Source organism: Doryrhamphus excisus, linkage group LG16 (genome assembly GCF_037039965.1).
Source record: "Doryrhamphus excisus strain RoL-2023G ecotype Guam linkage group LG16, RoL_Dexc_Guam_v1.1, whole genome shotgun sequence".
Taxonomy (NCBI): domain Eukaryota; kingdom Metazoa; phylum Chordata; class Actinopteri; order Syngnathiformes; family Syngnathidae; genus Doryrhamphus; species Doryrhamphus excisus.
This window is the reverse complement of record NC_136372.1, coordinates 11,294,473-11,306,874: the sequence shown is the minus strand read 5'-3', so window position 1 is coordinate 11,306,874 and position 12,402 is coordinate 11,294,473. Positions and strand designations below refer to the sequence as shown.

The 12,402-nt window shown below is 40.4% G+C and overlaps 1 protein-coding gene across 4 annotated transcripts in view; it reads right to left on the bottom strand.

The window, feature by feature from the left end:
- Positions 1 to 2,504: 2,504 nt before the first annotated feature.
- Positions 2,505 to 12,402, bottom strand: part of LOC131103034 (vesicle-fusing ATPase) — a 29,790-nt gene continuing 19,892 nt past the window's right edge. For 2 of the 4 annotated variants that reach the window (XM_058048885.2, XM_058048882.2), the window contains 11 exons: positions 12,091 to 12,165; positions 11,003 to 11,190; positions 10,320 to 10,415; positions 10,081 to 10,237; positions 8,545 to 8,678; positions 8,303 to 8,449; positions 7,828 to 7,962; positions 6,639 to 6,752; positions 6,419 to 6,474; positions 6,121 to 6,182; positions 2,505 to 4,746 (listed from right to left, as the gene is read on the bottom strand). In XM_058048885.2, the coding sequence (XP_057904868.1) occupies positions 6,152 to 6,182; positions 6,419 to 6,474; positions 6,639 to 6,752; positions 7,828 to 7,962; positions 8,303 to 8,449; positions 8,545 to 8,678; positions 10,081 to 10,237; positions 10,320 to 10,415; positions 11,003 to 11,190; positions 12,091 to 12,165 (1,133 nt within the window). In that variant the 3' untranslated portion in view covers positions 2,505 to 4,746; positions 6,121 to 6,151. The remainder of the gene's footprint in view (positions 4,747 to 6,120; positions 6,183 to 6,418; positions 6,475 to 6,638; positions 6,753 to 7,827; positions 7,963 to 8,302; positions 8,450 to 8,544; positions 8,679 to 10,080; positions 10,238 to 10,319; positions 10,416 to 11,002; positions 11,191 to 12,090; positions 12,166 to 12,402) is intronic. The other 2 variants (XR_013629953.1, XM_058048884.2) reach the window with 2 other exon arrangements.

Sequence of the window (12,402 nt, the reverse complement as noted above, 5' to 3'; positions counted from 1 at the left end):
ACACTTCAGAAGACAACAAGCAATCCCGGAAACATGGGCCCCGGTACACAAAGATCACTTTAACACCTTCCAGATCTCTGGAACTGATCGATGGTGTACTTTAGGGGAGTTAGTGCTCCTGTACAGTTAGGGACAGTCTACATAAAACATCCGGTTTACCGTGCCGAGAATCGGGGCAATAGGTGATGGTGATCCACTGGTCGTAACATGGCAAAGGGAATTGGGACCAGATACAAATTCTTTACTGCGATGAAGTTACGACCAGGTTAATCAATGCATGGCTTTTATCTTTTTTTATCCAGAAAAAAATCCCCATGCTAACAGGGGAGGAGGATTAAAAAAATTGTTTGTCAGAATGTAATTTGTCACCGGAGATCTAATCAAAGCAGCAATTATCGAGACAATGACACCTCATGGAGATCAAGAAACAAGTCTCTAATTGTCAGGCAAGTGCGTCTTAGGAGACTTGAGTGGTAGAAACAAATGCTTATTGAGGGTATAACCCAATCAATATGAGGATTGTGGTGCTGCAACCAAATTAATCCGAGTACAACAGATACGGGCTGTTATGGACTGAAGAATAAATCAACGTTTTGCGTTGAGAAAAGTGGAATTTGTCAAATTCTCCACTGATTTCAATGGGGATTCATGGGACAGAAAATGCGGAATTTGGGTAAAAAAAATGCATCCTTGGAATGAAATATTTTGAATGGCTTGAAAGTAAGTAAGTAGTTGAATAATGAGAATAATAAAATGTTTTGCACAATAATTGTTATTACTAGAAGTGTCATAAGACACTCAGTTCACCATAACAATATAATTTCTATTATGCTATACTTTTTTCTGCAATGTGTGTGTGTACCAGCCCCGCCTCCACCCACCAAGACAAAAGGAGGCTTTGTTCATGGCGTTGTCCTATGGAACAAATGCATTAATGCACGGAGTGAACCTTCTTCCTGCCTGTTTGGAGGCGAGAGACGTGAAAAATAGACACGCATTCACATGGCAATATATCGAGACCGGAAAAATGATCAACTATTATCAACTCCATTTTCATTTATTGTTTGATGACTGATTTATTATCGTCCCAGGACTACTGCCCACCAGACATTTTTTTTCCCAACAAGGCATCTTGTTTAATCTTGTGAGATCTTCTGACACCCCCCCGCGCTACGACTGCAGTTATTTTGTTAAGAACCTCTCCATCATTCTTGTAAATCAACATATTATTCAGAAGTTCCTTAACTGGCTGTCTGCGGCACGAAGATCTCTGCCTTTTGTGTGGCTTCACACTATTAAAAACTATTCATCACTATGTAATGCCTTGTTCTTCACACGGCGCACGCTGCTGATTGCAGAAACTGATATTCGCCCCCAATGTGTCAGCTCTGTTGTGCTTTATTGTTGATATTATTGTAGACGACAGCTTTTAACACATCTCTCATACTGGATCTCACACTTTGGACTGCAGATACAAGTACGTACGTAAGGTTTTATGGCAACTTGCACCTTTTATACCAAGTCTTTAGCCATCCACGAGGATTAATCACCATTAAACAAGCAATAAACAGCAGGATGTGACTTTGTTTCTGTGCATCACTGCTTTTTATTGCAATAATACATCTGGAAATAGACATATGTGTTTATATATATATATTTACACACTCGCACACGCCCGCCCACACACACACATAATTCACTGGTTAGAACACAAAAATCTTGGAACACTAAGCGCTAAACACATATAGTATATCACAAAGTGAATACAACACTCACATTTGAGCAATGACCAAAAAGGACAATACTATATAGATACTTTAAAGTAGTCAATGTAGCAGTATTTACGTATGTACTATCAACTAAAGATGACCGGGAACGAAATACACAGTACTATGATAAATACTGCTTTTCAAGCTTTACACTGACTACTCTAAAATATATTCAAGGCTAATTTCTATAGTATTGTCCCTTAACTGTTACTCAAATGTAAGCTGTGTCGTTACTTTTGTGAAAAAACAGAATAAAAAAACAAGTTTGTAACACACACACACACAAAACCATACACACAAAACCATACACATATGCATACACTCATTGCACACATGCAGCCTTTAGGTTCCCCACACATGCACAAAAAGCTCACGATTTTATAACGGACCATAACGATAAGTACCCATTTTGTTGTTTTTTTTTTGTTCTTGTTTCATTTCGATCTCAAAAGTGCAGATTATTTTGTTAATTGAACACTGACAATGCCAAAGCTGTACTACCTCGACTAAACTGTACACAACTGCACATAACAATCCAACACTCACTTTCACTGTAACAGCAACCTGGTGAAGTCAGGGTCCCCGGATTGTAACAATTCATACTGTTACATACATATTCAGGTGGAGCATAGAAAGGATCACTAAAATCACTCTCAATATACTGCTGTATGTTTATATATATACTTTGTACTTTGGGCTTAACCCTGACCTTAACACATGAAGAAATGACATATATTTAAAGGGTTTACATTTACATATTTTTTTTAGCCACTACATGTTCAGTAAACAATCTGTACTTGCATTCTGTTCGCACTGCCTTGTTTAAGTCACTTACTATAATTGAGCAGAACTACAAATACAACACATACTATACAAAAAGCTACCAACATACATAGCTTGGTTTCAGCACAATGCACAAAAACAGCACTTTTTACAATCATCTATTGCAATATCTTTACAGGTAAGTTTTAGAACAGGACAACTTCCAGTAGATTCCAGGTATATTCTCAGGGCATTGAATCTATCACAACTGGACTATTCAGGCTGGCTTCATCCGCTCATGCTCAAAAACTAGACAGGACAACGCTAGCATAGCACTGACTACAGCTGATCTGGTCTTGGAGCTCGACTTAAGGACACAGGAAAGCTGTCCTATTTAGTCTCTGGGCCCTAGCTAGTAAAGGACAAATGAGAGCTGGCCTATCTAGTCTTTAAGCAGTAGTCTAGTGTAGGACAAACTAGAGCTGTCGTTTTGAGTCTAGTTCAAGTTTTGAGATCTAGTCTAGTGTAGGACAGACCAGAGTTGTCCTATCTAATCTTTGACCGCTTCAAGTATGGGACAAAAAAGTGCTGTCCTGTGTGGTCTTTAAGTGCTAGTCTAGTATAAGGACAGACTAGAGATGCCCTGTCTAGTCTTTGAGCTCCAGTTAGTCTAGGACAGACAAGAGTTGCCCTATCTAGTCTTTGACCGCTTCAAGCATGGGACAAAAAAGTGCTGTCCTGTGTGGTCTTTAAGTGCTAGTCTAGTATAAGGACAGACTAGAGATGCCCTGTCTAGTCTTTGAGCTCTAGTTAGTCTAGGACAGACAAGAGTTGCCCTATCTAGTCTTTGACCGCTTCAAGCATGGGACAGAAAAGTGTTGTCCTATCTGGTCTTTAAGCGCTAATCTAGTATAAGGACAGACTAGCCATACCCTGTCTAGTCTTTGAGCTCCAGTTAGTATAGGACAGACAAGAGTTGTCCTATCTAGTGTTTGACCGCTTCAAGCATGGGACAGAAAAGTGCTGTCCTATCTGGTCTTTAAGCGCTAGTCTAGTATAAGGACAGACTAGCCATACCCTGTCTAGTCTCTGAGCTCCAGTTAGTATAGGACAGACAAGAGTTGTCCTATCTAGTCTTTGACCGCTTCAAGTATGGGACATAAAAGTGCTGTCCTATCTGGTCTTTAAGCGCTAATCTAGTATAAGGACAGACTAGCCATACCCTGTCTAGTCTTTGAGCTCCAGTTAGTATAGGACAGACAAGAGTTGTCCTATCTAATCTGTGACCGCTTAAAGTATGGGACAGAAAAGTGCTGTCCTATCTGGTCTTTAAGCACTAATCTAGTATAAGGACAGACTAGCCATACCCTGTCTAGTCTTTGAGCGCCAGTTTGTATAGGACAAACAAGAGTTGTCCTATCTAATCTGTGACCGCTTAAAGTATGGGACAGAAAAGTGTTGTCCTAGCTGGTCTTTAAGTGCTAGGCTCGTATAAGGACAGACTAGAGATGCCCTGTTAGTCTTTGAGCTCCATTTAGTATAGGGCAGACCAGAGTTGTCCGATCTAGTTTTTAAGCCCTAGTCTAGTATCTGACAGACGATAGTTGACCTATCTAGTCTTTAGATTGAGCTCTGTTCTAGTATGGGGCAGACTAGAGCTGTCCTATTTAGTTATTGAGCTTTTGACTAGGTTGGAACAAACTAGAGCTGTCCTATCTAGTCTAGGACAGACTAGTTTGGGACAGCTGTCATATTTGTCGTTGTAGTAGCACAGACTGGAGCTGTCCTTTCTAGACTTTGAGCGCTAATCTAGTATGGCACAGATTAGACCTGTCCTACCTAGTCTTTGAGCATGAATTGATGGAGGCAAAACGTCTTATAAGACAACCTGAACAGGTCAGTTGTGATGGATTCAATGGCGTGAGAATAAATGACCTGGATGAATGAGAATAGTCACAGGCATAGAGATATGTTCACAAATATACTTTGGTGATGAGGAGGACACAGTGATACAGTGATATTGCCGACAGAAACATGCTGAGATAAAGGGGGGGGTAGAGGGGTGTTGTGTAGTCTTTTGCTGGGTGTGTAGAGAGCTGGACAGAGGGATGACTTGGTGGACAGACATCTTGATGTCCTCCTCTTCCTCATTGCATCACATTGGGGGCTTGTTGACGATGGAATGGCTCAACTCTACTCGTAGAAGCTGCGGTCGCTGCATAATGGAAAAGGCAAACAAAGAAAGAGTTAAGTAGTTTAGTGGACGGTGAAGTGGGCCAATCGATTGCATCAACTAGATTTGTTGGGCAGGGCTGCATAGGATAACTATTCATTCAATCGCAAACTGTATGCATGTTCTCAAGGTTTTTTTTTACATTGTTCTTGCTATTTGTATTTAGTAATAAGAAGAAGTACCACTACATTTCCATGTCTTTATGCTTTGTTTAATGGTTCTTAAACGCATCATAGTTGTGTACTGTGTGGCACAAAAGTTTATTTGGCTACAGAAGCACAAGCTTCGTCAGTCAATCCAGCCTCAAAACTACATACTGTATTAGCACAAGATAATATATTGTTACTGGAATAACAATCAGTTAGCATCCAGGCTAAGTGTACATGTGACTCTGATTCTGTCTAGTTGAGAGTACCTTTATGTTTTAAGTTAAAGTGTATGAGGCATAGTTAGAGCTTAAACCTGGACTGTGTCGTGGGTAAACAATGGCAATTGAAGAGTGAAAAGCGCTGGATCTGAACTTAATGTAATAATTACAAAGATGGTGACTTTTATTGGAAATGTTGATCTGAAATTGGCTGACAATGACAAGCTAGAAGGAGGCTTGTCCCATGTCCAGAGTGACCAGATCCAAACTCACCAGATGTGGGACACGGAGTATGCTTGTGAGGGACAATGTGGGACGCAGATGACGCTTGCGGCGGACACCGAAAATACATATGGCACAGCTTGCCAACTGTTCAGTAACATAATATATACGACTGTAACAAAATAACAACTATAGATCTATAAACAAAAACACAGGACACAGAATTGCAGTTGAAATGATCTGCATTTACAAAAACACCACAAAGTGCGAGCAAAGTCTTCGACATGAATTGCCAATAGGAGCTCACAATTAAGGCTGTAATTATTCTCATCATATCTTAAGGTAACCTTGTTATAACTGCATTTCCTTTTCTTCTTCCATTCTCATTCATTCATCTCTAATCTCTTTTCAATGTAACACGTTCCTTGAACTCGGGTTTCCTAGCTGTGAGGCCTGCGCACTAACCACTAGTCCACCATGCAGCCATCTCCTCACACAGGTGTTTGATAAAAAACAAGATTTTAGACGCACGTTTGAAAATTGGAGCCTGTCCATCAGAAATGTGGGATGGCGAGTCAATCATCCAAATGCGGGACAGCCCTGCGCAAACCGGGACATATAGTCAACCTACCCGTGTCCCAGGTCCTTAAGCTAAAACTATCTAAAGACAAAAATCAACACGACAGAAAACTACTCTACGGATACAAACGACTAACTAATGGCTCACTAGCTTTTCAAATCATTGGTCTCATGTATGTGGACCTTACCCGAGCACAGAGAGAGCCACTGACTGACAGCTTAAATTCGGATTTGATTGCCTTCGTTCAACCTGGTACAAGATAAATCATACAGGTCAGTCATTGTCTCCATAGGAGTTACTTATGTTGTTGTTAGGGTTCGTTTCTTTATACTGGGTACCTTGTGTGACGGGAATCGAACCCATAGATGCAGTATGTACCACTGTACTATCAAATATGGCAACAATGTGACTGTATCGACACACATAATGGCTGATGGACTGGAAAAGGGCAAGTAGTAGTAGTATAGTAGTAGTAGTATACTCACGCCCCCTCATCTCGCAACAGGGACAGGAACTTCGTCACTCTGTAATCTTGGTCCATCTAGAGAGGGTAAAGTGAGTGTTAGTGAAAATGTTGATCCAAAATTGGAAGTGAACATCAACCTGAGGTAAACAGGAATGTTTGGACACTACATTAGCTGTTCTGCTGTGCCGTGTTCATCGTGTCATTGCTAGCTTTATCGTTACTCCTTCAATGGCGCATACCTGCAATGACATCTCGATAAGCACAAGCAGCTTCTTGATGCCAATCCAAACTCGCTTTCCTTTAAGCTGGTGTGCAATGCTGGCCCGCTCTTTATCTGTGAAGCTCCCCAATAGCTGCAGAAAGAGCATAATGTTGATTGGCAGTACAGTTGAGAACCTTCAAGCTTTGATACTTGTTGAATGTCTTTAATGGTAATGGTGTCACGGTCAGTCTCGAGAGCTTTAAGGTTCGACCCCAGGATGCAGAGAGAAGGACCAAATGCAGGTAAATAATATTTATTCGTTGCGAAAATTGCAGCAGCAGAAAAAAGCAACTCAGGGAGTAGACGGACAAACGATAATGATCTCACACAGGGAGAAGCACACACCTGAACTAAATAGATGGGACAAATTAGGGACAGGTGTGGGTGGCTATGGCAACGAAGGCACACGAGGCAAAACAGGAAGTCCAATACAAAATAAAAGCGTCAACAACGGAAACCAAAGCCCAAGAAGGTAACTCAAACTTAACCTGTCACGTGGGAACCCACACAGGGCATGACAAATGGTAATGGTTTTATTTAATTTGAACATGCATCAGATTACAATTGAACGCATCGCATAATCTGTTTACAGTTCCACATGTCCAAAAGGAGTAGGAAGAAGCAAAGCTTATTAAATCTTACCCCTCCATCTGGTATTTTTACAATCAGTAACGGTTACATTTGTTCACTTCCTGCTTTCCTAATATAGTTTAAGTTTTTTTTTATTTTTTGTCACGTACCGAAGTACGAGGTGATATGACCATCCAATGACATAATGGGTACCATAGTAAGTGTCAATATAGTGATATATATAGCACATCATGACTGGTTCAAGACTCTTCATCCTTGTATTTAGCAAACATCAACTGCTTGTATTGTTTCTTGAATTGGCTCATCGTTGTGCATTGTTTGAGGTCCTTACTCAATCCATTCCATAGTTTGATTCCACATACTGAAATGCTATGGCTTTTTAACGTAGTCCTAGCATAGAAGTGTTTCAAATTTAGTTCTTCCCTGAGATCATATTTCTCCTCTCTTGTTGAGAAGTATTGGATGAATCGGTTTTTGGTTATTTTGGTTATTTATTGGTTATTTTTTAATGTGATGCAGTGTGCACGACTGTGCAGCTCTCAGCCAGCGATTGTGGTCACATATGTATAATTTACCTCCAAAGCATCGACAAGCTGCTCTCCAGTAGAGATGTTCGGAATGTGGATGGTAGTGCTAAAGGCATCCAACATCTCCATCTCTTGTAAGACATCCTTCCTGCTGGTGGTGCCTATGATGAGGAGCTTCCGACCCTGCAGGAGAAATCAATTACGGTAGAATCCCTCGGATTAGCTGACTCAGTTTCACATTTACTTGTGACTTTGGCCGGAGACATAAGGAGAGTATCAGTTTGTGTCCACTGATCCATGTTGTTTTTGGCAGCCATTTTAGTTTTAGTCAAAACTGCTTCCTGTCGGTGCAATCTGTTTCACAATCAAATCATTATTACTGCTAATCAGACAATAAACCACTGAGAAAGGCGGTAGTCAGTTGCACCTGAAGGGGTCATACTATGTGTACATGGATGCCTCAGGAGTCACACCAGCCATGAATTTCTCTGCACGTCACTGATGTAGGAAGTAGATCAATTACCTTGGGAGGCGCTTTCTTCAAGAGCACTAACAGGGCTTGGAGGACCAGGTTGGAGAAACGAGGGCCGATGGGGACATAGTCCAGCAGGCGTTCAATGTCATCAACCACCACGCAGCTCAACTGGGACTTATAAGCATCATCAAAGACCTAAAAGAGAAGAACATCCATGCTTGTCACTACTTCATTCATACATTCATACCTGGGAGTCAATGAAACGGCGGTTTTCGTCGGCTGGCACTAACCTTTTTGATGGCCTGGCACTTGGAGATCTCCGAGTGTCCAATCATCTTGTCTGGTGAACAGATCTTAATGAAGGGGAACTGTGAGTCCTCTGCAATCTTGGCTGCCAGAGCTGTCTTTCCACTGTGAGGTGGACCTGGAGAAGATTTGACAGGGTTTGGTGACACCTTGTGGCCACAATCGTTCATTGAGTTGAGCTTGTGACGCAGTTAGGCGAGCGAATTGAATGAAACAAAGCATATCAGACGCTTTTTAATACGCGACTGCCTTGGAGACTGCAGTGTCTGTAAGTAATGTGCAATTACTAACTAAATACAGAGGTTTGATTTCCAGCCTATTCTAATTCATTTATGAATACAAAAATTAAGTTTTGGTGTTAAAATACAGCTGATAGGTTTCTACTCGGGCTGTCAATCGATTAAAATAGTTGATTAATTGCATTTTTTTATCCATAGTTAACTCTCAATTAATTACAGATAGAAATAAGTTTGTATCTACAATAAGTAGGGGAAATCTCTTTGTGGTAAACGATTTGATGTGCAACCACAACAATAATTACATCAAATTTGATGTAAATGGATATCAATTTCTGAATCAGGGGAGTTATTTAAAACAATACAGTCAGCAAGCACATTTTTGTATTACTATTTTCTATATTATTAGCATATTAGCTCTTAAACCCGTCCACAAACATTCAGCAAATACAAAATATGAGCGAGTGAGACCTCTCACACTGACAACAAACATGTTTTTTTTTTAAATTACAGTGTAAGGTCAAAATAAGATTTGTTTATCTATGATACTGGTTTTAAATTCTAAATGTTTGTGAGTAAAAAAGACGATTTAGGAACATTCAGAAGGGATTATTATTAAGGATTTGCCTCAATGCACCTTTCCTTCATGAAATACAAATGAAAATACATAAAATATAGGTCAATCGTCATAAAACATTTAATCGAAATTGCAAACTCAATAATAGTTTAATTTCCCTTTTAAAACACACACACAAAAAATAATTATATTACAGTAAATATTGATTTATTACAATCCTGTCATATCATAAATATAAATACTCTTTTCTTTTTCCATGTCCCATCAATATTTGTTCCAGCTTATGGCTACAGAGTTACCGTGCTTCAACCAAACTACGGTGGAGGTCGAGGGTCAAACAGGAGGAGTGCACGTTAATCGCGCATCAAAAAAATTGCCGCCGTCAAAGGAAACTTCTGTTAACACGTAATTAACGCGTTACCTTTGACAGTCCTAGTTTCTACACACCAGAAGGCGTCCAGATGGCTTCATCTTCTTCTCTTGTGAATATAATGTTTGGACACTTCTAAAACAAGGCTTGCTCTCAATCATAAATATTGGTAATGCGACTTATGCAACTTGTACATTGGAGCGACTTCATACAATATTGTCATACTACTTCTCCTCTTTTAATGCAAATATTCCTCTAAATCAGAGTTTTGTGTTTTTCTGTACGTAAAACCAGCTAAACATGCTCATCATTAGAAGATTCTGTTGCTGTGGCTTACCCTCGAGTAAGACAGCCACCAGCGGTGTGCGGTCGCTGTTCTTGGTCTGCTGTACCAGCAGCTCTCCATCATCCAGTACGTGGGTAACTGGGTCACCCCATTTGATGATGCCGTTCATGATGTAGCTGGAGTAATCCTCCTGGTTTGTACCGAATGCCTGGTGAAAACAAAAGGAATCATTTATTCACTGTTGAAGAAATCAACTATAACTCACAACCATTGTAGTAAGCGATACGCACGGGTTTAATATCATTGTTGAGCGATCCCATGAAGTCATCCCTTGTGACCTGCAGCTTCTCTGCCCTCTCCATGTCCACCTCAACCGTGGATGTAGCCTGGTAAAAGAGGGCACATGAAAAATCAAACAAGCAGGGATGTGAGAACCACTGTAGGCTACAACTCCCTTGATGGATATATTTTTAAATCATAACTGAGCATCAAACATATTCTGCTATATAGGATGCAGCTTTCAAGTTAAAGGCAATGGATATAGCAACTTTTACTCAAGTCTGTCAGTGGATCCTGACAGCGGGAGGCAGTGTCAAAAAATCCACTATCACCGAAAGGCTGGAGTACTGCGTGAAGGAATAATGGAATAATGGAATAATGAAAAGAGAGACTGAGACTGACAAGGTGTGTGACGAGGAAATTATGAGGCTGTTGAATTCTGACACTGAAGAAGACGACTTCAGTGGTTTAAGTGCAAAGGAGGAGGATGAAAACTGCATTGAATATCTTTTCTGGTAAGTTACTGTTTAACTAACCGTGTTAGGCACTGTTTGGGAAAAAAGCATTTATTTAACTTAAAGAAAATCGTCCTGTGTAGCATCTTTCTGTGCACTAATTATTGCATGTTACAGCGTGGCAAGTCCGTAATCAGGAAAAAGCTGAAACAAACAACAAACAAACAATGTGGACTGACCTTGATGTGTCGGTTCATGGCAGTGGACTGTGCGGCCCTGACCAGCCCCTCCAGCTCTGCACCGCTGTAGTTCTTGGTTTCAGCTGCCAGCTCCGGTATGTTGACATCGCCAGCCAGCAGGTTGAAGCTCCGCATCTTGTTTGTGTGAATAGTGAGAATCTGAACACGACCTTTCTCATCAGGAAGACCTGGGCGGAAAATGATGACAGATGTGACGGGTGAGTAAGGGGGGCTTTAATAGCAGAAATCAGAACTGAATTTCCTTCATTAAAAGAACATTGGACAACACTGTGAACCATGCTTTGGTGGCATGCTTTAGTTAAGGTGGAGGGACTAAGGCCTAAAAATCTAAAAAGTGGAACCTTCAGCATTTAACATACTGGGCGCTCTAATGGCAACTGGGTATCTCTTTCTTTGGCAGGAGCCAATCACAAGCCTTCAGTGCCCTCACAACGGGCAACCCATTGGAAATTGCAGGCCAGTATGTTACAGTATAACAACATAACTAACAGTATAACAACATAACTGACTTACAGTGTCATCTTACAAAAAACACTAATCGTTCATCACACAGCAACTTAACACTCAACATATATGCCTGCATATATTTGTATAGCGCTTTTCAAAATACTCAAAGACGCTTTACAGAAAAAATCGAGTTGAATGAAAGCAAGTAAACAGAGTAAAAGATACATTAAAATACAACATTCATTCGTTTCTACACAGCTAAAACACGGGTAAAAGCAGGGCACAGCAGTCAGGTATAAAAAGTTAGACATTAAAAACAGATTTAAAGAGGTGGGTTTTTACATGTACCATGTACCAATATGAGTTTAAAATTTAAAAAAAATGACTCTTAAAGGCTGCAATCACATCAGCCTCCCTATGGGCTCTGAGTTCCTTTGGCTCCCTCTGGTGTACAGACACAGCATTGCAGCACATTCACCATTTTCTATGCTGCTTTGACACTTGAGGCTTACACACTGGCTCATATATGTATAAATGTGTTTTTTCTTTTAAATTTAGTAAATGCGGTTTATACACCGGAATTTACAGTTAGCTTAAAAGAACAGATCTTCAAGGCTCACCAATTTCCATTTTGACTTCAAATCTGCCAGGCCTCATGAGGGCATCATCAATCAGGTCAGGCCTGTTGGTCATCCCTAGTGAGAACAGAAATAGTGGTTTTACAGAGAAAGAGAGGAAGCACTGAAATATGCAGGCTGGTATACACTAGAATTAAAGTGGAACCCGTTTAGGTGTCATATTGGTCTCATCTTGGTTGTCTCATGTCAACCTACAGTAAGTCGTTGTCGACAATACCCATTGCTTGCACATTTAAATGTGACTTTCTCTGGATACATACATACGTGAGGTGAATGATTAATAATGTCATATTT